Source organism: Macaca nemestrina, chromosome 20 (genome assembly GCF_043159975.1).
Source record: "Macaca nemestrina isolate mMacNem1 chromosome 20, mMacNem.hap1, whole genome shotgun sequence".
NCBI classification, from domain to species: domain Eukaryota; kingdom Metazoa; phylum Chordata; class Mammalia; order Primates; family Cercopithecidae; genus Macaca; species Macaca nemestrina.
The window spans coordinates 2,540,471-2,568,433 of NC_092144.1; the positions used below are offsets into that span (position 1 = coordinate 2,540,471).

General features: G+C 54.9%; 1 protein-coding gene across 3 annotated transcripts in view; it reads right to left on the reverse strand.

Moving 5' to 3' along the window:
- Window positions 1–17,618, reverse strand: part of LOC105485676 (TLE family member 2, transcriptional corepressor) — a 31,299-nt gene extending 13,681 nt beyond the window's left edge. Inside the window, exons 1-12 of one of the 3 annotated variants that reach the window (XM_011748036.2) lie at window positions 17,227–17,618; window positions 17,052–17,149; window positions 16,675–16,738; window positions 16,180–16,224; window positions 13,136–13,198; window positions 11,111–11,185; window positions 10,695–10,875; window positions 8,659–8,678; window positions 6,469–6,576; window positions 4,401–4,445; window positions 3,497–3,646; window positions 899–1,037 (exon numbers count right to left, since the gene is read on the reverse strand). In XM_011748036.2, the coding sequence (XP_011746338.2) occupies window positions 899–1,037; window positions 3,497–3,646; window positions 4,401–4,445; window positions 6,469–6,576; window positions 8,659–8,678; window positions 10,695–10,875; window positions 11,111–11,185; window positions 13,136–13,198; window positions 16,180–16,224; window positions 16,675–16,738; window positions 17,052–17,149; window positions 17,227–17,250 (1,012 nt within the window). In that variant the 5' untranslated portion in view covers window positions 17,251–17,618. Of the gene's footprint in view, window positions 1–898; window positions 1,038–3,496; window positions 3,647–4,400; window positions 4,446–6,468; window positions 6,577–8,658; window positions 8,679–10,694; window positions 10,879–11,110; window positions 11,186–13,135; window positions 13,199–16,179; window positions 16,225–16,674; window positions 16,739–17,051; window positions 17,150–17,226 lie in introns of all 3 variants that reach the window. The other 2 variants (XM_011748028.3, XM_011748045.2) reach the window with 2 other exon arrangements.
- Window positions 17,619–27,963: the final 10,345 nt, after the last annotated feature.

Consider the following 27,963-nt stretch of genomic DNA (forward strand, 5'->3'; position numbering starts at 1 on the left):
CTTTGGAAGGCCGAAGTGGGAGGATCATCTGAGGTCAGGAGTTCAAGACCAGCCTGACCAACATAGTGAAACGTGGTCTCTACTAAAAATACAAAAATTAGCTGGGCATGGTGGCGCATGCCTGTAATTCCAGCTACTCGGGAGGCTGGGGCAGCAGAATTGCTTGAAGCCGGGAGCAGGAGGTTGCCATGAGCTGAGATCGCGCCATTGCACTCTAGCCTGGGCAACAAGAGTGAAACTCCGTCTCAAAAAAAAAAAGAAAAAATAATTGAGGCCCAATGTCCCTTAACATCTCAGAAACATCCTTGAACCTCCCCGTTGCCAACCTCCAGCTTTGCCCTTCTTGGGCACCTGGCTTGGTACCAGCCCTGATTATACAGGGCTGTGAGTTTTGGGGTCTGGGTTTCGTCCCTTTTTGCCACCTGGGAGTTCCTTGAGGGTAGGTTCCAAGGACAACTTTTTTCAGGGGCCCTGGAACCAGCCCAGGGCGTGACCGTTCGGCAGAAAAGATGACCACTGTCATTCCCCAGATTACTGATGGGGAAACTGAGGCTCAGAGAGGTTGGGTCACTTGCCCAAGGTCACCCAGCTGGTGAATACCCAAGCTTGGTCTGAAACCCAAGCCCATCTGGCCCCAAAGATCGTCTCTCCAGTGCACTAGGCTGAAACCCGCGACTAAGCCCCTTCCACGCTCCAGGCCTCAGTTTCCCTACCCACCAAGCTGAGACAACGAGGAACTGCCCAGAGGGAGGCAGAGTCTAACTTGAAGTCACAAAAAGGACTAAGGCAATGAACGCCAGGCCTGGAATCTCAGCCTTCTGCCTCTCCAGCCCCTTTTCCTAGATCTCCCCGGAGATGAGGCCTGCTCCGGACAGGCACCAACAGGCAAGGTGCTCACCGGTGCTGTCCGTGGAAGGCGCTGGCTTGGCAGCAAGCTGGCAGAGGTGACTGGCCGAGCTGGGTCCAGGGGTGGACGCGTCCTGGGGCGGGGAGGAGTCGCAGGACTTGGAGGCAGGAGTGCTGGGGGGAAGGTCATTCTGCAGAGAAAGGGCAAGACTGAACGCCACCAGACACCTGGTGTCTTGTGGCCTAATGATCTGATCAGAAACTGTGGGGGCCAGTCGCAGTGTCTCACGCCTGTAATCCCAACACTTTGGGAGGCCCAGGTGGACGGATCACCTGAGGTCAGGAGTTAGAGACCAGCCTGGCCAACATGGTAACATGGTAAAACCACATCTCTACTAAAATTACAAAAAAAGATTAGCCGGGCGTGGTGGCGCATGCCTGTGATCCCAGCTACTCAGGAGGCTGAGGCAGGAGAATTGCTTGAACCCGGGAGGTGGAGGTTGCAGTGAGCTGAGATCACGCCATTGCACTCCAGCCTGAGCAGCAGAACATGACTCTGTTTCACCTGGGAGCGGTGGTTAACGCCTGTAATCCCAACACTTTGGGAGGCCGAGGCAGGTGGATCACTTGAGGTCAGGAGTTTGAGACCACCCTGGCCAACATGGTGAAACCCTGTCTACTAAAAATACAAAATTAGCTGGACATGGTGGCACGTGCCTGTAATTCCAGCTACTCGGGAGGCTGAGGCAGGAGACTTGCCTGAACCCGGGAGGCAGAAGTTGCAGTGAGCTGAGATCAGGCCATTGCACTCTAGCCTGGGCAACAAGAGCAAAATTCCACCAAAAAAAAAAAAAAAAAGGCAACAAAGTTACAAAGTTACAGGCTGTCAAGATTTGCATTTTTTTATTTTTTTAATACAGGGTCTTGCTCTCAAAAATAACATGATCAGATAGGTGCTGTGGCTCATGCCTGTGATCCCAGCACGTTGGGAGGCCAGGACGGGCAGATCACCTGAGATCAGGAGATCTAGACCATCCTGGCTAACACAGTGAAACTCTGTTCTACTAAAAATACAAAAAATTAGCCAGGTGTGGTGGCACGCACCTGTAGTCCCAGCTACCCACTATCCGGGAGGCTGAGACAGGAGAATCTCTTGAACCCGGGAGGCAGTGGTTGCAGTGAGCTGAGATCGCGCCACTGCACTCCAGACTGGGTGACAGAGGGAGACCCCATCTCCAAAACAAAAAACATAAAACAAACAAAAAAAGGCACGCTCGTAGCTCAATGCAGCCTCAACCTCCCACACTCAAGTGATCCTCCCGACTCAGCCTCCCAAGTAGCTGGCACTACAGGCACATGTCTCCATGCCCGGCTAACTTTTTAAATTTTTTTGTAGAGACAAGGTCTCACTATGTTGCCCAGGCTGGTTTCCAACTCCTGCTCTTGAGTGATCGTCCTGCCTTGGCCTCCCAAAGCCCTGGGATGACAGGCATGAGCCACAGCCCGCAGTCACTGTTGAGATTCTTGAACGACAAGGAATTAGAAACTCCGGGATGGGCTCGTGGAGAGGCAGACCCCACCGCGGCATATTCTCAGGCGAAGGAAGAACGCCTAGCACACAGTGCAATCCTCCTTGTGCCCCCCACGGAGAGGGAGGTGTCACCCAGAGCTGTCCTTCCCCAAGGGGAACTCTGAGGAAAGCAGCAGCTGGACCTCCATCTAGGGGCAGGTTCTGTTATCTCGGCTTCATGTCACCGCCTCCCCTGCCTCCCAAGAAACTTCGCATCCTTGTCTTGCGTCTGTCTCGGCTTCCCATGACACCATCGCACACACGCTGACAGCTGCACAGCACCCGCACCCGCGAGAGAGTGGATGGGACAACTGTGGGGTCAGGGAGGACCCCTGAGGGCTTCTCCAATACAACGGAGCTGCCCTACCCCCTCGTAAGGTTTTTCCCGCAGTGGGAGGAGGGCACTTAAGATAGAATGGGAGCCCCAACCTCTGGTGGTTGCCATGGTAACCTGCCAAGAGGGGAGGCCTTGAAACCGGGAGGGGAGGCCTAGAAACCGACATACTCTCCCCTGGTAAGTGCAGGGGAGGGGTCTGGAGAAGATTTGGGGTGAGGGGAGCCACAAAAGGAGCTGAATTTGGAATGCCCTGGGGGTGCTTTTAGATGGCTTACATGCCTGGCATTAAACTCCAGGAGGTCCAACCGGAAAGTTGTTCCTATATTAATTATCTTTCCTTCCGGGGACAACATCTCAGCTTGGGGCCGGTGTGTCTCTAAGCGCCTCTGGAAGGGCTCAACACATGCAGGCCTGGGTCCAGCTTAGCTGGCTGGGCTTTCACTGTGTTTATTTCCATGGGATTTCCTATTGATTGCAAGAGAGAGACCTGCTTTCCATGTAAGGTGGTGAATTGCCTTTTAAAATTTATCTACAAAGCTTCTTTACAAAGTTGCCTTTTAATATTTACTGAGGTTCAACAAAGTCAGTCCCAGCAGGAGGTTAAAAAAAAAAGCACAAGGAGAGGGTGGACAATGCCAGCCGGGCTGATTTCTCATCATTGCCCTCTGTGTCATGGGGTAGTGTCTGTTTCCAGGCCCCCAGGATGAATAAAGTGAGTTTCAAGGCCCTCCCCTCCTCCTTACCAGGATGAGCTCCTTGGCTCTAGGGAGTGGTGAGCCAAGGCTAGAGGCCAAAGAGGCCGGACTGTCCACCAGGTCCCGACGGGCAGGAACACAGATGGGTACCTTTCCGCAGGGGGTGGTAGCCGGGCTGGGGGGCTCTGAGGGTTGGTCCTGGGTTCGAGAAGGTAACATTGAGCAGAGTTGAAATGAGAGAGAAGGAGTCCCTCTCTATCCTCCTCCCGACTCCCACCCCAATCTCTAGAATGGGTACCCACGACCTACCACAGGAAGATTATGAAACCTCCTGCTGCCTCAGTTTACTCATCTGTAAAATGTACTTTTTTTTTTTTTTTGAGTCTCACTCCGTCACCCAGGCTGGAGTACAGTGGCTTCCTGCAACCTCCGCCTCCTGGGTTCAAGCAAGCACATCCAGCTAATTGTTTTGTATTTTTAGTAGAGACAGGGTTTCACCATGTTGGTCAGGCTGGTCTCAAACTCCTGACTTCAAGTGATCCATCCGCCTCAGTCTCCCAAAGTGCTGGGATTACAGGTGTGAGCCACCATGCCCAGCCTGTAAAATGGGTTTAATGATAGGCTCTACTCCATAAGCACCCATAGCAAGGACTACATAAGGCCTTGGTTTTATTTTCCCATTGAACAGATGGGGAAAAGTGAGGCCAGGGAAGTGGGGATGTCACTGCCCACAAATCACTTAGTGAGCCCGGGCTTGAAGTCACTCCCCATGCAATGGAGAGGAGGTCAGCCAGAGGTGTCAGGGAGCCCCCGACACTTCCTGGCCCCATCCCAGCTGTCCCACAGAGGGGGGGAACCAGGACCCCCACTACCTCTGGGTCCTCCCATTCCAGAAAACGCACCCCTTGCTCTGTGCCTAGAGTAGGGGAAGAGGCTGGACCCCTGGACTCACCTCATCCACCACCAGATTGTAGTCACTCTTGTCTTCGTCGCTTTCCTGGTGGGAGATGGGGGAGAGAGCTCATCGTGGTCATGCCCCTGCCTCCGTGCCCCCATCCACTCCCCAGGAGTTGGGGGCATGAGCCCAGCCAGTCCCAAGGCATGACTGGGATTCTCAGACCCCTGCATCCGTTTGCTCAGAGCAGAAGGGAAGGCCGCACGTGCCCGCATCTGGGAAGGACGGGGTCGGCCGGGCAGGTGGGCACCTTGTAGAGAGGACTTTGAAGGATATGGACTACATGAGTGCCCTGTGTGACTCCCGGTCCTCAGACCTCAGTTTACCCCCTGTACGGTAAGGGGAGAGCCAGAGACCAGGAATCGTCCCTACCTCCTTCCTCGATCTCGCCAACGAAGTCAAGCAGTCCCTCAGGCATGTCTGTCTCACCCATCTCTCTGGCCATTTCCACCCACTACAGCCCTAGGACAGACCTCGTACCCTCCTAATCCCTTCCTGGGGCTCCTGGCCTCCAGCCTTGCCCCCTCCAGGCAACCCTCCAAGCTGGCCCCAGATAGATTTTCCTAAGACCTATCCCCACCTCTGCTCTGCAACCCTCTATGGCTCCCCATTGCTTTGGAAGAAAGACCAAGCTCCAATTCTCTTCACTGATGCAGACAACACTATCCTGGGTACCATGGCAGGGAGCGGGGTGGGATGGGACACCACTGACATGCTGGGCTGCAGGGCAGCCTCTGGTTGGGCTGGAAACCAAAGGAAGAAAAAAGGTTGCAGCCTGGAAGACAAAATCCGCCCAGGGGGTAGGTTCTCCTACACTCCCTTCCTATGCGCAGTTTTCTTCTTTTTTTTTTTTTTTTTTTTTTTTGAGGCGGAGTCTTCACTCTGTCACCCAGGCTGGAGTGCAGTGGCACCATCTCGTCTCACTGCAAGCTCCGCCTCCCGGGTTCACGCCATTCTCCTGCCTCAGCCTCCCGAGTAGCTGGGACTACAGGCGCCCGCCACCGCGCCCGGCTAATTTTTTGTATTTTAGTAGAGACGGGGTTTCACCGTGTTAGCCAGGATGGTCTCGATCTCCTGACCTCGTGATCCGCCCGCCTCGGCCTCCTAAAGTGCAGGGATTACAGGCGTGAGCCACCGCGCCCGGCCAGTTTTCTTCTTTAAATGAAAATTTGTTGCGTCCAGGTGCAATGGCTCACACCTGTAATCCCAGCACTTTGGGAGACCAAGGCAGGTGGATCACCTGAGGTCAGGAGTTTGAGATCAGCCTGGCCAACATGGTGAAACCCGATCTCTATTAAAAATACAAAATTTAGCCAGGTGTGGTGGCGGGTGCCTGTAATCCCAGCTACTGGGTAGGCTGAGGCAGGAGAATCGCTTGAACCCAGGAGGCGGAGGCTGCAGTGAGCTGAGATCACACCATTGCACTCTAGACTGGGCAAGAGAACAAGACTCTGCCTCAATAAATAAATAAATAAAATTCATTGCCAAAAAAAACAAAAAACAAAAAACAGCTATTAGGTAAAAAGAAGATTTAAGGCTTCTCTGAGAAACGGCAATATTGGCCCACACTAAGCCTGCCAGTCTCCGAGGACCAAGTTGCAGCTGCCCCCGTAGGTGGGAGAAGGGCTCCCCAGCTGGTCACAGCCCCATTCCCCACATTCAGCCTGGCCCCTGGGACGCTAGAGTTTGAAACTACAAGTGTGCAGCTGTCTGGCAATAAGAGGAGGTCCCAGCCTCTAGGAGGTGGTCAGGGAAGGCTTCCTGTAGGAGGTGGTACCTTGTGTCTTGATGGAAAAACAGGTTTTCTAAAACGTGTGTGTTCTCGGGAAAGAAAACAGCTGGAGCAGAAGTTAGAAGGTGGGAAAATGGCTGTATGGCCCAGAGGCCACAGAGACTTCAAGCAACTGGAGTTAAGCCTTGCATCACAGGATCTGCTCTGATTGGTCACTACTCTGAGTAGTAGGGAGCTATGGAAGGTTCTGGAGTGAGAGAATCATGGCCAGAGCTGGGCTCTGGAAGGCTCTGAGGGCATGCCCACCCCAGTCCTGCACCTGCCCCCACTCACATAAGGTCCTGACAGCTCCTTCTCATCTGCTCTCTGCTTCCCACCACCACCAGGGCCACTCGGTCGCTCCTCCTCCACAAGACTCTCAGGAGGCGAGGGAGACGCACTCTGCGGAGAGACAAGGGCCAGGGGGAGAAACAGTCAGGGCCCCGGGCTCCTAGATTGCATTGTGATCCAGCCAAGACTGAGGGTCCCCACCGTTATTAGGGTCTGGTCCACAAGCTTCCCATCTGGGAAATGGGAGCTTCCAAGAGCTGACTCAGTGCTAAACTTTTATTTTCTTTTCTCTTTTGTTTTGTTTTTGACAGAGTCTTGCTCTGTTGCCCAGGCTGGAGTATAGTGGAGTCATCTCAGATCACTGCAAGCTCCGCCTCCCAGGTTCAAGCGATTCTCCTGCCTCAGCCTCCCCAGTAGCTGGGATTACAAGCATGCACCACCATACCCAGCTAATTTTTGTATTTTTAGTAGAGACGGGGTTTCGCCATGTTGGCCAGGCCTGTCTCGAACTCCTGACCTCAGGTGATCCACCTGCCTCAGCCTCCCAAAGTGTTGGGATTACAGGCGTGAGCCACTGCAAGCAGCACCTTACTTCTTCTGAGACCTCTCTGACATCTATAGTTACTTCAAAATTAAACCATTTTGGCCGGGCGCAGCGGCTCACGCCTGTAATCCCAGCACTTTGGGAGGCCGAGGTGGGCGGAGCAGGAGGTCAGGAGATCGAGATCATCCTGGCTATAACAGTGAAACCTCATCTCTACTAAAAATACAAAAAAAAAAAAAAAATTAGCCAGGCATGGTGGTGGGCACCTGTAGTCCCAGCTACTTGGGAAGCTGAGGCAGGAGAATCTCTTGAACCCAGGAGGTGGAGTGTGCAGTGAGCCGAGATCGTGCCACTGCACTCCAGCCTGGGCAACAGGGCGAGACTCCGATTCAAAAGTAAAATTAAACCATTTTTTGAAAAACTTACAGACACAGCTCGCATGACATTTCCGTTGGGGAACACCCACAGATATTGCCGAACGGATGATGGCTACACGAACGGAAGTGAGGATGGGAAGAAGGATCCAAGGTCTTGCATTCATTTATTTAATCACCCAAAAAAAGCTCGAGGTCAAATTTTTTTTTGTTTTTTGATATGGAATCTCACTCGGTCGCCCAAGCTGGAGTGCAGTGGTGTAATCTCGACTCACTGCAACCTCCACCGCCCAGGTTCAAGCGATCCTCCTGCCTCAGCCTCCCCAGTAGCTGGGATTACAGGCACCTGCCACCATGCCCAGCTAATTTTGTATTTTTAGTAGAGACAGGGTTTCATCATATTGGCCAGGCTGGTCTCAAACTCCTGACCTCAAGTTATCCACCCACCTTGGCCTCCCAAAGTGCTGGGATTATAGGTGTGAGCCACCAAGCCCGGCCATGATTGAAAATTTTAAACACTATAGCCTTGTGGGCATCTCCCACACAGAAAGGCTTCAGGAAACCGGGCTGTGGATCTTTTTGTTGTTGTTGTTGCTGTTGTTTTTTGAGACAGTCTCACACTGTCGCACAGGCTGCAGTGCGTGGTGCAATCTCGGCTCACTGCAACCTCTGTCTCCCAGGTTCAAGTGATTCTCCTGCCTTGGCCTCCCGAGTAACTGGGATTACAGGCACCTGCCACCACATTTGGCTAAGTTTTGAATTTTTAGTAGAGACAGGGTTTCGCCATGTTGGCCAGGCTGGTTTTGAACTCCTGGCCTCAAGCAATCTGCCCACCTCGGCCTCCCAAAGTGCTGGGATTACAGGTGTCAGTGCCTGCATCTGGCTTTTTTTTTTTTTTTTTTTGAGACAGGGTCTTCCTCTGTCACCCAGGCTGGAATGCATTGGTGCAATCACAGCTCCCTGCAGCCTTGGCCTTCTGGGCTCAAGCGAACCTCCCACGTCAGCCTCCCAAGTAGCTGACACAACAGGCATGGACCACCACACCCAGCTAACTTTTTGTATTTTTCTGTAGAGACGGGGTTTTGCCATGTTGCTCAGGCTGGTCTCAAACTCCTAGCCTCAAATGATTCTCCTACCTCTGCCTACCAAAGTGCTGGGATCACAGGTGTGAGCCACCACGCTCGGCCTAGGTCTCATTCTGAGGCCCCCATCGGCTCAGAACCAGCATCGGCCTTCCAAGAATATAAAGAGAGTCCCAGGGTGACACTCACTTACCCTGCTCGGGGCTCTCTCCACTGGCAGATTGGAAATGAGATAAAGAGAAAGGAGAAAGAATGAGGTGTTTGTATCCAGAGGGTACAGCCCTCCACAGTTTATAAAGCCCCCCGCCCCCACCATCCCACCCAGAGTCTCCCTATCCTTCCAACACCCTTGCAAGTGGTGGACTATCCCTCCCCTGCATTCAGATCAATGCCCAGAGAGGGGCAGTGACTTGCCCCGAGGCACACAGCACACCAGGGGTAATGTTGAACCCCAAGGCCTTGTAGCCGCTCTCATTCATCCCCTCACACTTTTTTTTTTTTTTTAAATTTATTTATTTATCTGGAGACAGAGTCTTGCTCTGTTGCCCAGGCTGGAGTGCAGTGGCCTGATCTCAGTTCACTGCAAGCTCCGCCTCCCAGGTTCACGCCATTCTCCTGCCCCAGCCTCCCGAGTAGCTGGGACTACAGGCGCCCGCCACCTCGTCCAGCTGTTGTATTTTTTATTAGAGATGGGGTTTCGGGCCAGGCACGGTGGCTCAAGCCTGTAATCCCAGCACTTTGGGAGGCCGAGATGGGCGGATCACGAGGTCAGGAGATCAAGACCAGCCTGGCTAACGTGGTGAAACCACGTCTCTACTAAAAAAAAAAATACAAAAAACTAGCCGGGCGAGGTGGCGGGCAGCTGTAGTCTCAGCTACTCGGGAGGCTGAGGCAGGAGAATAGCGTAAACCCGGGAGGCGGAGCTTGCAGTGAGCTGAGATCCGGCCACTGCACTCCAGCCTGGGCAACAGAGCAAGACTCTGTCTCAAAAAAAAAAAACAAAAAACAGATGGGGTTTCACCGTGTTAGCCAGGATGGTCTCGATCTCCTGACCTCGTGATCCATCTGTCTTGGCCTCCCAAAATGTTGGGATTACAGGCGTGAGCCACCGCGCCTGGCCCATCCCCTCACACTTTAAAAGATGGAGTCTTGGCCGGGCGCGGTGGCTCAAGCCTGTAATCCCAGCACTTTGGGAGGCCGAGGAGGGTGGATCACGAGATCAGGAGATCGAGACCATCCTGGCTAACATGGTGAAACCCTGTCTCTACTAAAAATACAAAAAACTAGCCGGGCGTGGTGGCGGCGCCTGTAGTCCCAGCTACTCGGAGGCTGAGGCGGGAGAATGGCGTGAACCCAGGAGGTGGAGCTTGCAGTGAGCCAAGATCGCGCCACTGCACTCCAGCCTGGGTGACAGAGTGAGACTCCGTCTCAAAAAAAAAAAAAGATGGAGTCTTGCTCCGTTGCCCAGGCTGGAGTGCAGTGGCCCAGTCAGAGTTCACTGCAGCCTCGACCTCCTGGGCTCAGCCTCTCGAGTAGCTGGGACTCCATCCAGGTGCATGCCATCATGCTTGGCATTTATTTACTTATAAATGAGATGGCCTCTCGCTCAGTTGCCCAGGCTGAACTCGGCTCACTGCAACCTCTGCCTCCCAGGTTCAAGTGATTCTCCTGCCTCAGCCTCCCGAGTAGCTGGGATTACAGGCATGCACCACCACTCTTGCCTAATTTTTTTTGTATTTTTAGTAGAGATGGGGTTTCCCCATGTTGGCCAGGCTGCTCTCGAACTCCTGGCCTCAGGTGATCCAGCCACCTTGGCCTCTCAAAGTGCTGGGATTACAGGCATAAGCCACCATGCCCAGCCTATGCTTGGCTAATTTTTAAATTTTTCATAGAGATGGCATCTCGCTCTATTGCTCAGGCTGGCCTCTAACTCCTGGCCTCAAGTGATCCTCCCAGCTCAGCCTCCTAAGTAGCTGGGGTTACAAGTGTGCACCACCACACCCAGCTAATTTTTAAAATTTTTGTAGAGACGGGGTCTTGCTCTGTTGCCCAGGCTGGTCATGAACTCCTGGGCTCAAGTGATCCTCTCGCCTCAGCCTCCCAAAGTGTTGGGATTACAGGTGTGAGCCACCGCATCCCCTCACGCTGATGTGTTTGCTGCCCTGGCCTTCCAGTCCTCCTCCCCAGCCCCATCCCCCCAGCCAGTGCCACCTCACGCCGCCCACTCACCTCTGGACCCCTCGGCCTCCACGCCCACACGGTCCTCCTTGACAGCCGCAGCCAACTGAGCCTGGGCAGCCAGGGCTCCAGAGAGGGCGAGCAGCCCCGTAGCACTGCCACCCACCAGCCCGGCTGGGCGGGGGGTGAGGGGCACAGGGGGTGCGTGATGGGACAGCGGCTGGAGCTGCTGCTGCTAGAAAGGAGGGAGGATGGGCCGGGGCGGGGGGCAGCGGGAGCCCAGCAGTCCCCAGGCGAAGAGGTAGACACAGGGGACGGGACCCAAGCACAGAGTGTGCCCCTGGGATTCCCAGGACCGCTGGAGCCAAGACCCACACACCACCCCCAGCTTTAACACCTCCTGGGCGGGTGCCAGGGACCTGGGAGTGGGTGTCTTCCATGGCGGGGCAGGGGCTGGAGAGACTCACCCCAATGAGGCTGTTCAGTTCCCCCACGGTGACCTGCTTGGCGCGCTCTACGGCCTGGAGCACCTGCTGCTGATGCTGGCGGGTGGAAGGGACCAGGTAGAGGGTACACTGAGCCCCTACTCACGCTGGTGGTGCCCTTAGGGGCCTGACCTCTCCCCGCCACCCTCTCATCTTTGCCCCAGTACTTCCCACTTCTCTTTTATCTTTTTCCCCCTCACTCTCTCCCTTTCCTTTTGGAGTTTTGAAATAAGCACATGGAGAAAGAAACGAAACCTAACTGCAGTTAGAATCATTACATATGAGGCCGGGCGTGGCGGCTCACGCCTGGAATCCCAGCACTGTGGGAGGTGGAGGCGGGCGGATCACCTGAGGCCAGGAGTTCGAGACCAGCCTGGCCAACATGGTGAAACCCCGTCTCTACTAAAAATACAAAAATTAGCCAGGCGTGGTGGTGCATGCCTGTTAATCCCAGCTGCTCGGGAGGCTGAGGCAGGAGAATTGCTTGAACCCAGGATGTGGAAGTTGCAGTGAGCCAAGATTGTACCACTGCACTCCAGCCTGGTGACAGAGCGAGACTCCGTCTCAAAAAAAAAAAAAAAAAAAAATTTTTTTAGGTCAGGTGTGGTGGCTGACACCTGTAATCCCAGCACTTTGGGAGGCCGGGGCGGATGGATCACCTGAGGTCAGGAGTTCAAGACCAGCCTGGGCAACATGGTGAAACCCTCTCTCTACAAAAATGCAAAAACTAGCCAGCATGATGGCGGGTGCCTGTAATCCCAACTACTCAGGAGGCTGAGGCGGAAGAATCACTTGAAATCGGGAGGCAGAGGTTCTAGTGAGCCAAGATCGTGCCACTGCACTCCAGCCTGGGCAACAGAGCAAGAATCCATCTCGAAAGAAAGAGAAAGAGAGAGAGAGAGAAATAAAGAAAGAAAGAAAAAATAAAGAAACAGGGACTGTGCAAAGGCTGAAAGGAACCTGGGGCACTCTCAGAAGAGGCGGTTTTTTTTGTTTGTTTGTTTGTTTTTGAGACGGAGTCTCTGTCACCCAGACTGGAGTGCAGTGGCGCGATCTCTGCTCACTGCAACCTCCGCCTCCCGAGTTCAAGCAATTCTACTCTCCTGCCTCAGCCTCCTGAGTAGCTGGGACTATAGGCGCACACCACCATGCCCAGCTAATTTTATTTTATTTTATTTTTTTAAGTTTTAGCAGAGACAGGGTTTCACCATGTTGGACAGGCTGGTCTCAAACTCCCGACCTCTGGTGATCCACCTGCCTCAGCCTCCCAAAATCTTAGGATTACAGGCGTGAGCCACCGCGCCAGGCCAGATTACAGGCCATTTTAACCATTTGTAAGTGCACAGCTCAGCAGTGTAAAGCACACACACAGTGGTGCAGCCACACCAGCACCATCTCCAGAATTTTCCCTTCTTCCCAAACTGAATTTCTGTCCCCATGAAACACTGACTCCCGGTCCCCTCCCCACCCCCTGGCACCCCCCATTCTGCTTTCTGTCTCAGTGAACCTGACAACCCTGGGACCTCCTAGGAGTGGATCACCCAGGGTTTGTCCCTCTGTGATTTCTCCTAGCACGACGGCAGGGGTAACTTTCATCGGGTGCCGAGTAAGCGCACCCATGATCTTCAGGGCCCTGGGTGTATGAGCTCATCTCACCTTCACACCTACGCTACTGCAAAAACAGAGAGACAAGTGTCCTGCCTGAGGCCACACAGCCAGGATTCAGACCCAGGCAGCCAACGTGCAGGGCTTGAGGGAGTCAGCTCCACACCTTGCTTCCGATCAACGTGGAAAAAAGACCCCAGTCCTCACCCTCAGCCAACACCTCCCTCCATCCCTGCAGCCCCTGCCGGAGCTGGATGCCTGGCCTCAGGGCTGCCGGACTACTGCAGTGAGAAAAAACGGTCTCTATCCGTGCTGCAGGCTACACAGCAGAATCAGTGCCTGGGGCATCCTCGCCCAGACCTACCCCCTCCCTTCCTCCCCGCCACCCTTAGGCTCACTCACCTCCTGGGTCAGGAAGGGGATAATCTGAGCGCAGATACCGCTCAGACGCTTCACAATCTCCGCCTGGCAGGAAGCAACAAGAGGAAGCTTGGAGAGGGGTAGAGATTTGCAACCCAGCTCTGGACTCCCAGGCGGACCAGGTGCTTGTAAAGCGGAAGGGTTGGGGAGGTGGCACCCGCAGGTGCACAAGGGGAACTCAGGCCAGCATGGCATGGGCCGAAGCGGGATTCAGAGCCCCACCAAGCTGTGTGCTCAGCTGAGCGAGGCCCAGCGTGGCCTGGAGCTGGGAAGACCAGGGCTGAGGTCCTACGAGTCACAGATACACCACCTGCCAGACGCACACCCGCCAGGGATTTGCAAGGGGCAGACACGCTCAGACACCCAACTCAGACGCAGACACTGAGGTGCTGGGCTCAGCTGAAACAAAGGAAAGGGGCCTCCGCCCGGAGTCCCACATTCCAGCCCTGGCTGGGCCCACGTCTCTCCCAGGCAAGGCTCCTCTCTTGGTCTCCTCCACTTCCCAGGGCTGATCTACCAGCTGGGGCTGCCTCCAGGTGGAGATCTCAGCCCTCCACACTCAAGGGAAGGGTTTCATCTGTAGAGGGTCTGGGCCCAGGTGCCTCAAAGAGGCTGAGCAGAGGAGGAGGCATGTGGGTGGGGAAGGGGGCGGGCATACAATGGCTGCGGGCTTCGCCTCTGCCTGAGTTACAGGTGTGCTGTGTGTCTGGTGGAGTCTGTGTCTCCTATTACCACCAGCAGGGTGAAACCGGGATTCCAGGGTGTCCCGCACCCCCATAAGGGGGTCTGTTGCATGGACCCATGCGACCACGCCATGCTTCAGCAGACAAGCCCCCTCCTACCCATATCAGAACCAACAGAGCCCCCACACATGCAGGAAAGCATGCCAGGGTGGGCACCCCCAGGCACCCCACACTCCCAGCCCACACCCTTCTCCTTCCCAGACACCAGGAAGTCCCAATACAAGGCTCTGCTCATTGATTCTAATATTCTGATAGAATCTAAGAGAGCCCGTGAAGCTCAGAAGCTTGGGACCCCTCTCATCCCTTTACAAACCACTGGCCGTTCTCAGGATCTCAGGGTGAAGCATGGACCACTGAAGTCAATTAAGTCAATTTTAGAATCTTTGGGCCTATTGGCTGGGTGTGGTGGCTCACGCTGTAATCTCAGCACTTTGGGAGGCCGAGGCAGGCGGATCACCTGAGGTCAGGAGTTCAAGACCAGCCTGGCCAACATGGAGAAACCCCGTCTTTACTAAAAATACAAAAAATTAGCCAGCGATGGTGGCAGGCGCCTGTAATCCCAGCTACTAAGGAGGCTGAGGCAGGAGAATCGCTTGAACCCAGGAGTTGGAGATTGCAGTGAGCCAAGATTGGGCCATTGCACTCCAGCCTGGGCAACAAGAGTGAAACTCCGTCTCAAATTTAAATTAAAAATTTTAAATTAAAATTAAAATTTAAAAAATTAATTTTTTATCTCAAAATTAAAAAAAAAATCTTTGGGTCTATCTCAGAACCTTGAGATCAGAAGTTCAGGAACAGCCTCAGAACCTTTTAACACATCTCAGCACATAGATAAGACAATCTCAGAACCCTGATGTCTATCTCTGAACCTTCAGGTCAATCTCAGAACCCTGAAGTCAATCTCAGAACCCTGAAATCTATCTCAGAGCCCTGAGGGCTATCTCTGAACCTTGAGGTCTATCTCAGAACTCTGAGTTCTATCTCAGAACCTTGAGGTCTACTTCTGAACCTTGAGGTCTATCTCAGGACATTGCGTTGAGGTCTATCTCTGAACCTTGAGGTCTATCTCTGAACCTTGAGGTCCATCTCAGAACTTGAGGTCAATTTCAGAAATTCGAGTCTATCTCAGAACCCTGAGGTCAATCTCAGAACCCTAGGTCTATCTCAGAATCTTGAGGTCTATCTCTGAACCTTGAGGTCAATCTCTGAATCTTGAGGTCTATCTCAGAACCCTCAGGTTAATTTCAGAAATTTCAGTCTATCTCAGAACCCTGAGGTCAATCTCAGAACCCTAGGTCTATCTCAGAACCTTGAGTTCTATCTCAGAACCCTGAGGTCTATCTCTGAACCTTGAGGTCAATCTCTGAACCTTGAGGTCTATCTCTGAACCCTGAGGTCCATCTCAGAACCCGAAGTCAATTTCAGAAATTTGAGTCCATCTCAGAACCCTGAGGTCAATCTCAGAACCCTAGGTCTATCTCAGAACCTTGAGGTCTATCTCTGAACCTTGAGGTCAATCTCTGAATCTTGAGGTCTATCTCAGAACCCTCAGGTCAATTTCAGAAATTTGAGTCTATCTCAGAACCCTGAGGTCAATCTCAGAACCTTGAGGTCTATCTCAGAACCTTGAGGTCTACCTCAGAACCTTGGATCACACTGAGAAGCTTTGGAAGAGGCTCAGAGCCTTATGGCACTGGGGTCAGTCTCAAAGCCCTGAAGATAGCCACAGAGTTTTGAGGTCTGTCTTGGAAAAGTGGGGTCACAGTCTGAACCATGGCATCAAATTCAGGGCCTGGAGAACAATCTCGGAACCTTAGCCAATCACACTGAGACCAATCTCAGAAGCTTCAAAGCAGGAACAGAACCTGGAGTCCATCTCAAAACTTCAGACTCTCTGGGCTGAAAGGGACCTCGAAGAGTGGTCATCCAGCCCCCTCCCGGGACAGAAGTCACCTCCACAGCCTCCCTGGCCTGGCTGCCCTGCCTCTGCTATGTGCCCTCCTTGATGGGGATGCCTGGTGGCCCCTGCCCGCTGCCTGCCTCTCTGCTGGACGCTTCAACTGCTGGCTACTGTCTTCAGAAGTTGGGACTCATTTTCCTTCCATGAGGCTGAAATTTGCCTTCCTGGTCCCAGATAGGCCCTCTGTGACCTCTGAGGAGATTTCAGGATGAGACCCGTGTTCCCTAGGTCTGCTCTGGCCCCGGCTGCCCACACTGGGTCCCTCCCAGGGCTTCCAGACCCCCATTATCCCTCCTGAACACGCTTAACACCAACCCAGTTACCTGCTTATGCATTTCAATGTTGAGCCCATAAGACATCTCATAATACTGAAAAGGAAAAACCAAGTAAGAACCTCTGCAGTGGAGATGGGTGCCCTCCTCCAGTCAGGTGATGCCAGGGTCTTCCAAGAGCCCCCCAGGTTCGGGGGATCACAGCAGGACGCAGAGCACCCCCAGCTCCACGGGGTCTCAGAAGAGAAGCCCAGAGGAGAAAGCCGGGGTTCTGCCTGGAAGGGCCCCCTCTACTCTCCCCAGACAGGCAGGGCAGGTAGGAAGCGTCCAGAGGCCCTGGCCCCACCAGGCGAGAGGTCCTCCCTGTCTCCCTGTTCCCAGAGCTGGGTGGACCCTCCGAGAGAGAGACCCTGAAATCCCAAAGCCGCCCAATGTACAGACAGGAAAGACGAGGCTCGGAGAAGGGCAGGGACCTACCCCAGAGTCCACCGTGGCTCAAAGCCCTGCCCGCCTCTCCCCGCACCCTGGCATCATAAGTGCCCTCACCATGACATAATGTCGCTGCATTTCCGTCTTCTCACTGGCCAGCTTCTCACATTCTAGCTTGAGGCTGGGAAGGAGAGAGAGGGCAAGGGGCTCCCAACCGCCCCATGTGGGCCGGCTTCCAAAGTGAGGGGCTGGATCTCCCCCTCCCGACTTCCTTACAGACCTCCCAGCACCTCCTGTCCCAGTCCCTCCCCGCCCCTTCCTGGGCTCCCAATGCCCCAGCTCTGACTGTCCCCAGACCCCTCTGCACCTGCGCTTTCACCTGGAGGCCTTTCCCGCGCCCTGGGAGCCCCTCCTCCCCGCCCTGCTCCCCGGAGGCCCCGCCCCGCCCCGGCGCCCAGGTGAACTCCCGCGGCCCCTGGGGCGGCCCCCCTCACCTGTGGTACTGAGCCTGGAGAAACTGGAATTCTTCTTTGATGCGGTCGCAGATCTCCAAGATAGAGAACTTGAAGGGCTGGCCGGACTGGAGCGGGGTCTGGGGGGGTTTGGGAAGGGACGTCAGGGTCTGAGTTCCAGGACACCGGGGACCCCCTCTCCGCAGCCCCCACTCACCGGGTGCCTTCCCTGGGGGTACATCCTGCCGATCCCGGAAGCCCTCCAAGCGCCACCAGAGCTTGATGATATGGAGGCGACAAGAGTGGGGGAGGCTGAAGTGGGGTGGGGGGGAGGCTGCCCGAAGAAAGAGGGAGGAGGGAGAGGCGGCGCGGGGCAAGGGACCCTGGAGTCCCTGGCGCGCCCCCAAGCGCGCGCGCCCGGGGTCGTGGGAGCCCCTCCCCGGGCCGGGGCGCGCGGGGCGGGCGGGAGCAGCGGACGGGGCGGGGGCGCGGCGAGGGCGGCCGCGGCAGCCGGCGCAGAAGGTCGGGCGCGCCGCGGCCGGGTTTCGGCGGCGGCGGCGCGGGCGGCGGGCCCCGCGCGGAGCCGCCTCCCTCCGGCGGGGCTCGGCCGGGAGCCTCAGGCTGAGCCGCCTTAAGGTGGCGCGGCCGCCCCCACGCACCCGCGGCCCGCCCCGCGCCCACCCCCGCGCGCGCCGCCCCTCCCTGCGCCCGCGCGTCCGGGCCCCCGGGCACCCGCCCCCTTCCTTCAGTCCCTGGGCCTGTGGGGAAACTGAGGCCGAGTGGGGAGGCGCCCAGTGCCGCAAAACAGGGTCCCCACCCCCTCCCGGAGGGGCGGGAGGAGAAACACCAGTGAAGAAATTCACATCGTGTTACCCACCGTTGGGGGGGCTTGCGGAGGGCGGGGGCCCCTCTGGAGTCGGAAATGGCTTTTCTGAGCAAGTGACATTGGGCTGAGATGGAAGGGTCAGGACGACGCAGCCTTGCCAAGCGCTCGCAGGAAGCCCTGCCAGGAAGGGAATCTCACAGCAAACACTGCTTCCCAGATCAGGCGGGGCCCTCACCCTCTGGGGGCCTCAGTAGTCTCTGCAAAAGGTCAGGGATGGTGCGCGATCTTTAGTGTTTAATTTTTTGCAGAGACAGGGTCTCACTATGTTGCCCAGGCTGGAGTACAGTGGGGCTGGAGTACAGTGGGGCGATCATGGCTCACCGCAGCCTCGAACTCCTGGGCTCAAGCGATCCTTCCCCCTCAGCTTCTCGAGTAGCTGGGACTACAGGTGTGCACCACCATGCCCAGCTAATTTTACAATTTTTTGCAGAGATGACCAGGAGCGTCTCACTATGTTGCCCAGGCTGGTCTTGAACTCCTGGACTCATTCTTCTCTCTTCGGCCTTCCAAAGTGCTGGGATTACAGGCGGGAGCCACGGCACTAGGTACTACACTTAAATGAAATGGTGCATGAACGCCCTCAGCATTTCCCTACACAGAGCAAACTTCCACAGATAGGAATTGTATTCCTACTGCCATCACCAGTGGACTGCGCTGTCTCCCTTCTCACACTGGGTTTCTTGAAGGCAGGGGCCATGTCCCACTTAGAACTGGAAGAACCACAGCTTTGCCATCAGACTCAAGTCTCTCCCAGGGCAAAGGCTCCAGCCCCGACCAGAAACCACAGACATCCAGCCAGCATCCTTCAGGCCCACCTGGGGAGTGGGAAGTTCTTATTCTCTCTGGAGAAACCTCAGGAGAGGTTCGTTAAGTCAATCAACAAACATGTACTGAGTGCATACTGTGGACCACACACTGCAGTAGACACTGGGGCACAGCTGGAAACAGAACAGAGAAAAATCCATGCCCCTTGATCATGCTTGGACCTGTGCCCTTAGATGAACAAATACCTAAGGTACCTAAGGGTTAGGGTTACAAAAACCCATTTTGTAATGGGCACAAGAGCCCTTATCAATGGGCCAGGTCAATGGGCCAGGAGTGGTGGGTCATGCCTGTAGCCCCAGCACTTTGGGAAGCTGAGGAGGGAGGATCGCGTGAGCCCAGGAGTTCAAGACCAGTGTGGACAACGCAGCGACAATACAAGATAAATGTTTGCATTTTTTGTATCTCTACCAAAAAAATGCAAAAATAATTAGCCAGGCATGGTGGTGCACACCTGTGGTCCCAGCTAGTTGGGGGGCTGAGGCGGGAGATACCTGAGCCCCAGGAGATCGAGGCTGCGATGAGTAGAGATCACATCACTGCACTCCAGCCTGGGTGACAGAACACGACCTTGTCTCAAAAAAAAAAAAAAAAAAAAAAAAAGCCCTTATCAAATTTAAAGCCATCGTTTTCCAGCCCACAGATATTTACGGAGCACCTACGTGCCAGGCATCCTTCCAGGCACTGGGATTTTAAGGGTGGATAAAGGAGACAGATCCCTGCCCTCTCTGAGTCTGTGGGATGTGAGTGACAGGCTAGGCAGGTTCACAGCTTGATAATTATGGGACTATTTGTATAGACAGAGGAAGAGTTTAGGGGGCAGTGATAGAAATTAACAAGAGGAAACCTGCTTATCGGGGGTGTCTGGGAGAGGGCTCTTGGGGGAGGGTAGCCTTGGAAATGAGACCTGAACGATGAGGTTGGGCAGCTCTGGGAAGGGAGGAAAAGAGAGAGCCTGGGATAAAGATACGTGTGTGTGTGTGTGTGTAGTACTCATTGGCTCCCTATTGTCCTCAAAATAAATCCAAGCTCGTCTCTCTTCCCACAAGGCTCTGCACAAAACTCCCCCTTTTCCCCTTGATGATCTCTTTTTTAACGTTTTGTTTATTGTCTCTGGAGTGCAGTGGTGCGATCTCAGCTCACTGCTGCAACCTCCGCCTTCTGGGTTCAGGTGATTCTCCTGCCTCAGCATCCCGAGTAGCTGGGATTACAGGCGCCCATCACCAAGCCTGGCTAATTTTTATATTTTTAGTAGGGACCGGCTTTTGCCATGTTGGCCAGGCTGGTCTCAAACTCCTGACCTCAGATGATCCACCCGCCTTGGCCTCCCAAAGTGCTGCGATTACGGGCTTGAGCCACCATGCCCAGCCCACAGTGTGTTTTGGATGTGAGTATGTTTACTCGGAGGTTGTTCGAGTCCTTGTTTGTCTCCCTCACCACGAAGAAGGCTGTGGAGGGACTGAGCCTGTCTAGGTCCCTGCAGGGCCTGGCACACGGCAAGTGCTCAATAACCAGCCTAAAGCCAGAAACCACTGGCCACATTCCCTGCTCAGAAAGTCTCACAAACAGGCAGAGCCATCATTCCACGTTGCCAAGAGTCTGTGATTCCAGGTTCTCGGGGGTCTGTGAAGTGCTGATTCCAAACCCTTTTCAGCAGGTGTTTCACTCCCCTGGAAGGCCAACATCTCCCCTGCCAGGACCTTGAGCACACATAGTGGCATCCGTCCTCATTGTCTGCAACTGTCCACACCCCACATTTTCCTTCTTGTTGGTTGTATTTTTTTGTTTGTTTGTTTTTTTGAGACAGAGTCATGCTGTCGTCCAGGCTGGAGTGCAGTGGCATGATCTTGGCTGACTGCAACCTCCGCCTCCCAGATTCAAGCGATTCTCTTGCCTCAGCCTCCCAAGTAGCTGAGATTACAGATCTCGGCTCACTGCAACCTCCGCCTCCCAGGTTCAAGTGATTCTCCTGCCTCAGCCTCTCGGGTAACTGGGATTACAGACATGCACCACGCCTAATTTTTTTTTTTTTTTTTCCTGAGACGGAGTCTCGCTCTCTCGCCTAGGCTGCAGTGCAGTGGCACCATCTCGGCGCACTGCAAGCTCAGCCTCCCAAGTTCACGCCATTCTCCTGCCTCAGCCTCCCGAGTAGCTGGGATTACAGGCGCTCGCCACCGCACCCGGCTGATTTTTTGTATTTTTAGTAGAGACGGGGTTTCACCGTGTTAGCCAGGATGGTCTCGATCTCCTGACCTCGTGATCTGCCCACCTCGGCCTCCCAAAGTGCTGGGATTACAGGCGTGAGCCACCGCGCCCAGCTAATTTTTGTATTTTTAGTAGAGACGGGGTTGCACCATGTTGGCCAGGCCAGGCTGGTCTCGATCTTCTGGCAGGTGATCCACCCGCATTGGCCTCCCAAGTGCCGGGATACAGGTGTGAGCCACCGCACCCCTCCAGATCTTCCGTCTTCTGCCAAAGCCCCGGGCTCTGGAAACCCAGTGGCTCCTTCTCGACCTCCATCGCAACGCTTGCTCACAGCAGCCTCACCTCCCTCTGCAGCGCTCTCCTGTCCTGGCGGCCCTCGTCCCTCTCTAAGCACAGGTGTGGTGGCTCAAACCTGTAATCCCAGCACTTTGGGAGGCCAAAGAGGCCAGGAGTTTGAGACCAGCCTGGGCAACGTAGCGAGACCCGCATCCCCCGCCCCACCCCTGTCTCTACAAACAAATAATAAACATAGGTCTCTGTCCTTCCTTAGCCCGGTCACCTGAATGTCACCTTGACCCATACCTCTGGCTTCCAGGGCTCTGAGACACCGCCTCCCCCTTGAGGCTTCAGTGATTGCCTCATGAGGATGGCTGCAAGCTCTGGCTCCACCTCTGGTTCCTACCCTGAGATCCAGCCCTGTGGGTCCAGCCACCAACTGGGCATCTCCCCTAGAGGTTCCCCAGATCTTAGACTCTTAACCCCTGCTTCCGTCAGGGTCCCCACACACAGCCCCCCAGATACTCCAAACCAGAGCATCAGCCTAGTCCTCTATTGCCAGCACCAATCCTGCAACCCTCCTCCTTTCTCCCCGCCCCAGCAGCCCCCACCCTGACCAGGCCTTTGTCCTCTCTCCCATCTGGACCACAGCCACCTCCTCCCTCTGAACAGCCTTTGTTTTTGGTGATCTTCAGTTGGAGCCTGGCCCTCCTTCCCTCAAACCCTCCCCTGGCTCCCTATTGCCCTAAGGACAAATGTCCAGCTTTTCAGTTTAGCACTGGAGCCTCTGCATCCCTGCCCCAGCCAGCTTCACCTTCCTCCACCAGATCACACCACACCCCCAACCCCCTCCAGCCACCCTGACCAGATTACCTAATTGGTGGTCCTTTCTTTCCCACCTCTGCGCCTTTCCCTGCTTGTTATCTCTTCCTGGAATTCCCTCCCCCTCCTTTTATGGCTGGAGAAAGTCCATTTTTTCAAGGCCTAACCCAAAAACTGTCTCCTCCAAAAGCCATCTCCCCCAGCCTCCTGTCATCCCCTCCATACGTGCATACACACACACACAGTGGACACAAACTGCTTGGTGTTGGTGGATAAGTGGATATTTAGTCTACGACCACCTCCACGTGCTGCAAGAGGCTGGAGCCCTAGAGAGGACCCAGCCCCAGGCCTTCCAGGGAGGGGCTCCCAGAGCATCTGGCGGGGACAGAGGTACGGAACACGTACCCTCCCAGGGCCACATAGCGCACTGCCCGGTGAGTGAGCGGAGGCTTCCTGGAGGAGGGCATCTTTACCCAGCAGTCTTCAGATCCCTCTACCAGGCACGTTGCACCGGGGAGGGTAAATACAGATTTGCGGATTGCCCGAGAAGCCACAAGACCACACACGCACACAGGAACACACCCCATCCCTTGGTGTGTGTGATCCGCCAGGAAGGAGGAGTTTCTGCTCTGGGCAGCAACATCCCTAACTTTGGAAGCAGCGGGTGGAATCTGGGGAGACTCAGCTGCCAGCAACTGTGTGCGATACTGGGGAACCCTTGGCCGCCTGTGACTGCCTAACTCCCCAAAATACCACATCCGGCCAGAGCAGGAAGCAGGGAAGCAACCTGCCAGGCGTGTTCCAGCCTGGGCAGAGTCCCCAGCGACTTCATTTGCCACGCGGGGCTTCACGGACCACCTCTTTGGGCCTCAGTTTCCCCAGCTGCACCATCGGGGAAGAAGCTGCCAGAGGGGAAAAGGAGCTCAGCCGCCGATCTCCCCCTTCCCACTACAGAGAGACTCAGTCCCTGGTTCCTGGCTAGGGTTTTATAATGTGGATGTGGGTTTAGGAAAAAAAAAAGGAAAAAGCTGAGAAGCTGCGCTGGGACCCCGGATTGCTCAGACCACCTTAAATCAGCCTGGCCGCCCCAGCTACTGTGGAAATTCCTTTCTCCGCGGTGGTTGGCTGGGGGCGCCAGCCAATCCGCTCGCGGCGCTCCCACATGGGCCAGTGACGTCACAGGGGAAATTGGCCAATGGGGATTAGGAGACCAGCAACCAATGACAGGAGGCACTGGGATCAGTAGGGCCAATCGGAAGAGAGCTCGGCACTCCCGGCGGGGTTTGGCGAGTGTGGCCCCCCTCCCTAGAATCTGAGACCCTGGTGGACGCCCGAGCCCAGCCGGATTGGAGGACGGGGGGATAAAGCTCCATTATAATTCGGAAACAGGGGAAAGCGAGTCACCCCCGAGCCTGGCCTATCTCCCCTTAAAAACAAGGGACCCTCGTGCAATATGCTACCTTGCAAAATCCCGGCTAGCTGGCGGAGGAGAGGTTGCATCTTTCTTCCTATTTCACAGATAGGTAAACTGAGGCAAAGAGTAGTTAAGTCACGCTGAAGACCTGAAGCTCTTACCCGAGCCTGGAGGCTCCAGGAACGGGCTCAGTTTTATTTCCCAGATTGGGGGGCGGGAGTGGGCCTATAGGTAGTCGGGGGGCGGGTGGTGCTGGTCCTTGTGCCTCAGTTTCCCCGAGCGTGCAAGCTGGAGGAGAGCACGGGTTTTCAGAAAAAGACTACGATTCCCAGAAGCTCCCGCGCGGCGCCCGCCCGGGCTGTCAATCAAAGTAACGTGGGTACCTCTCCGGCCCGCGCTCCCCCGCCCGCTACCTCCCTCCCGCCAGCTCCCGCTCCCTCCCTGCCGGCTCCCGGCCCGGCGCGGTATAATTACAGCCCATTGATCCGACCCGGGCCGGGAAAGCGGCTCCCTCGGGGAGGCCAAGCCTTTGGCTTCCGACACCGCCAACCTCTGCCTACCGCCCCCTCCAGCCGAGCTGCTGGGCCACCAGCCAGGCCTGTCCCCTCCCGCTGGCCCCGGGCTCGCGGGTGACCTCTGAGCCTCAGCTCCCCGCCACGCTTGGCGGTGTGCCCCCCCGGAAAAATCACACACACATTTCCTTCCACCCAGGAACATGGGGAGCCATCTCCCTAGAACCTCCAGGGCCTCTCTTTGAGCCTCAGTTTACCCACATGCACAGTGAGATTGCTGGACAAAACTCATTCATGAAACCAATACTCCGTGCCGTTCTGGCCTGTGAGCAGCCAGGGCTGACCTTGGTGGAAACTCAAGGAGGGGCTCCCAAGTTTGGGAGGAGGGGAAGACAGCCCAACTCTCTCAGAACCCCCGTGGTGGTCAGGGTTGGGGTGAGGGAGGATCAGAGCTGGGGGTGGGAGTCCGGGCAGGCTCTGCCAGGATTTACCGCCCTCATTGGGAAGTTGGGATAGCTTTCTAGATGTTAGGTGGTAGTATTTAATAGATGTTGGAGCTGGGCGTGGTGGTTCATGCCTGTAATCCCAGCACTTTAGGAGGCCGAGGCAGGCGGATCGCCTGAGGACAGGAGTTCGAGGCCAGCCTGGCCAACATAGTGAAACCGTCTCTACCAAAATACAAAAATTAGCCGGGCATGGTGGCACGCTCCTGTAGTCCCAGCTACTCAGGAGACTTGAAGCAGAATAATTGCTTGAACCTGGGACGTGGAGTTTGCAGTGAGCCGAGATCGCGCCACTGCACTCCAGCCTGGGCAACAGAGTAAGACTCTGTCTCAAAGAAAAAAAAAAAACAATAAAAAGGTGTTAGGCTTCAGTATTTAAGCTAGGGTTTTGCAGAATGCATAGGAGTTGCCTCATTTGAGCAGTGCCTTTAGATCACCCTAACCCTAAGTGGACAGAAGAAAGATGGGGCAGCCTTAAGCCCTTTCCTGTGACAGAGTGAGCCTTGGGCTCTGACCCCTAGCTTTGCTGTGTGGATCTCTGAACATTCCCCAGCTGTGAAGTAGGGGAGAGGTAGACACCCCCTACAGTTAGAGGGCCCTGTACCTATTTTCGCATGGGTGTTGAAGTCACCGTGGGTTCTGACCAGTGGGAGTCAGGGACTGGGAGCCCATGGCAGGAGGCACTAGGATTGGCTGAGGGGCTCAGGAACTCCAGCCTCTCCCTGAGTAAGAACTGGGCGGCTGGGGGAGAAGTCCCAGAGTGACAGCGGCTCAGTGCCAGGCATGTTCACTCTGCTAGGGTTTCCTTGTCTGGAATGCAAGGTTGATAATAGAATCTTCAAATAAGGCCTATAAAGTACTTACAATAATGCATAGTGGGCCGGGCACAGTGGCTCACGCCGATAATCCCAGCACTTTGGGAGGCCAAGACGGGTGGATCACCTGAGGTCAGGAGTTCGAGACCAGCCTGGCCAATGTGGGGAAACCTTGTCTCTACTAAAAATAGAAGAATTAGCCAGGTGTAGTGGCACATGCCTGTAATCCCAGCTACTCAGGAGGCTGAGGCAGGAGAATCCTTGAAATCCAGAAGGCGGAGGTTGCAGTGAACCGAGATCGCACTACTGCACTCCAGCCTGGGCAACAGAGCAAGACTCCGTCTCAAAAATAATAATAATAATAATAACAACAATAATAATAATACATAGTAAATGCTCCATAAAGGGTGGTTATTTGTATTCCCCACATTTCTTTATTTTGTCCTTATTATTGAGACAAGGTCTCGCTCTGTCACTCAGTCTGGAGTACAGTGCCACCATCATAGCTCACTGCAGCCTTGACCTCCCTCGGCTCAAGCCATCCTCCTGCCTCAGCCTCTGGAGTAGCTGGGATCACAGATGGGTACCACCACACCCAGCTAATTTTTAAAAAATGTTTCCTAGAGACAGGGTCTCACTATGTTGCCCAGACTGGTCTTCAACTCCTGGGCTCAAGCAATCCTCTTGCCTCAGCTTCACAGAGTGCTGGGATTACAGGTGTGAACCACTGTGTCCAGCCCCCACTATGTCCTAAATGGTCCTTCTTTCCCACCCTGCCCTCACACCCTACATCTACGCTATGCATTCTCCATTGTGCCCACATCCTTGATGATCCATTGAAATGTGAATCAGGGCTGGGCATGGTAGCTCACGCCTGTAATCCCAGCACTTTGAGGGGCTGAGGCAGAGGGGTTGCCTGCAGTCAGGGGTTCAAGAGCAGCGTGGTCAGGCCGGGCGCGGTGGCTCAAGCCTGTAATCCCAGCACTTTGGGAGGCCGAGACGGGCGGATCACGAGGTCAGGAGATCGAGACCATCCTGGTTAACACGGTGAAACCCCGTCTCTACTAAAAAAAAAAATACAAAAAACTAGCCGGCCGAGGTGGCGGACGCCTGTAGTCCCAGCTACTCGGGAGGTGGAGGCAGGAGAATGGCGTGAACCCGGGAGGCGGAGCTTGCAGTGAGCTGAGATCCAGCCACTGCACTCCAGCCTGGGTGACAGCGCGAGACTCCGTCTCAAAAAAAAAAAAAAAAAAAAGAGCAGCGTGGTCAACATGGTGAAACCCCGTTTCTACTAAAAATACAAAAATTAGCTGGGTGTGGTGGCGGGCGCCTGTAATCCCAGCTACTTGGGAGGCTGAGACAGAACTGCTTGAACCTGGGAGGCGGAGATTGCAGTGAGCTGAGACTGTGCCATTGCACTCCATCCTGGGCAAGAAGAGCAAAACTCTTTTTTTTTTTTTTTTTTTTTTGAGATGGAGTCTCGCTCTGTCGCCCAGGCTGGAGTGCAGTGGCCGGATCTCAGCTCACTGCAAGCTCTGCCTCCCGGGTTCACGCCATTCTCCTGCCTCAGCCTCCCGAGTAGCTGGGACTACAGGCACCCACCACCTCGCCCGGCTAGTTTTTTGTATTTTTTAGTAGAGACGGGGTTTCACCATGTTAGCCAGGATGGTCTGGATCTCCTGACCTCGTGATCCACCCATCTCGGCCTCCCAAAGTGCTGGGATTACAGGCTTGAGCCACCGTGCCCGGCCAAGAAGAGCAAAACTCTATCCTCCCCCACCTCCAAAAAAAAAAAAAAAAGTGAATCAGATGCCATCCCTCCCTTGCTCAAGAACCTTCCATAGCTCCCTATTGCCCTCAAAATCAAATCCAAACTCCCTACTTCTGTCTATGTGATCTGACCTCCATCGCCTCCCCCTTCTCACCTCCTCCCACTCCTCCCCCTCTGCTCCAGCCACACAGGCCTCCTCCCTATTCCTCACAGAGTCTAGCCTCAAGACCTCTGAAGTGCACTGGTTGTTCCCTCTGTCTGAACCACGGCCAGCCTTTCTCTTCCGTTCAGATCAAACATCACATCCTAGAGAGGCCAGGCTGGCTAGAGTAGCTCCCCTCCTCCTACCTGCTTAGCTTCTCTCATTCTTCAGAGGCCTCGTGGCTCTCTGAACACATACTATCTGTTCGCTTCCGTGTGGATGGTCTGCCCAGGCCCCAACATACTACTGGCTACACTGTATTTATTGGGAGAGTAAGTGGACAAGCCGATAGAGGGATAGAGGCTCACCAAGGTCACACAGCATGGTGGACGCGATGCCAGGTCCCCTGTGCTAACACAACCTGTAGGGGTCAGCTGAGATCTCAGAGATCGCACTACCCCCAGAGGCTGTAAGACCCAGTGCCACTGATGTGTAAGCCTGGGTTCAAACCCCACCTCCGCCGCTGCGTCACTGTGATCCTGTACGGTGGGATAATTATAGAAACTTCTTCATTGAGTCATCACACGATCAAATAGCTCGATAGATGAAAAGGCTCTGACCGTTATTATTGTGTGGGAATGTGCGGTGCCCAGCTGGGACAATTTGGGGTGTGGAAGCAGAGCTGGGGCTGGTACCCCAGACAACCCCCATTTTTAAAGCCCTGGGGCTTTCTGGTCATTGCACCAACCCCATCACCCACACCACATGTAACCCCTCTGCACCAAG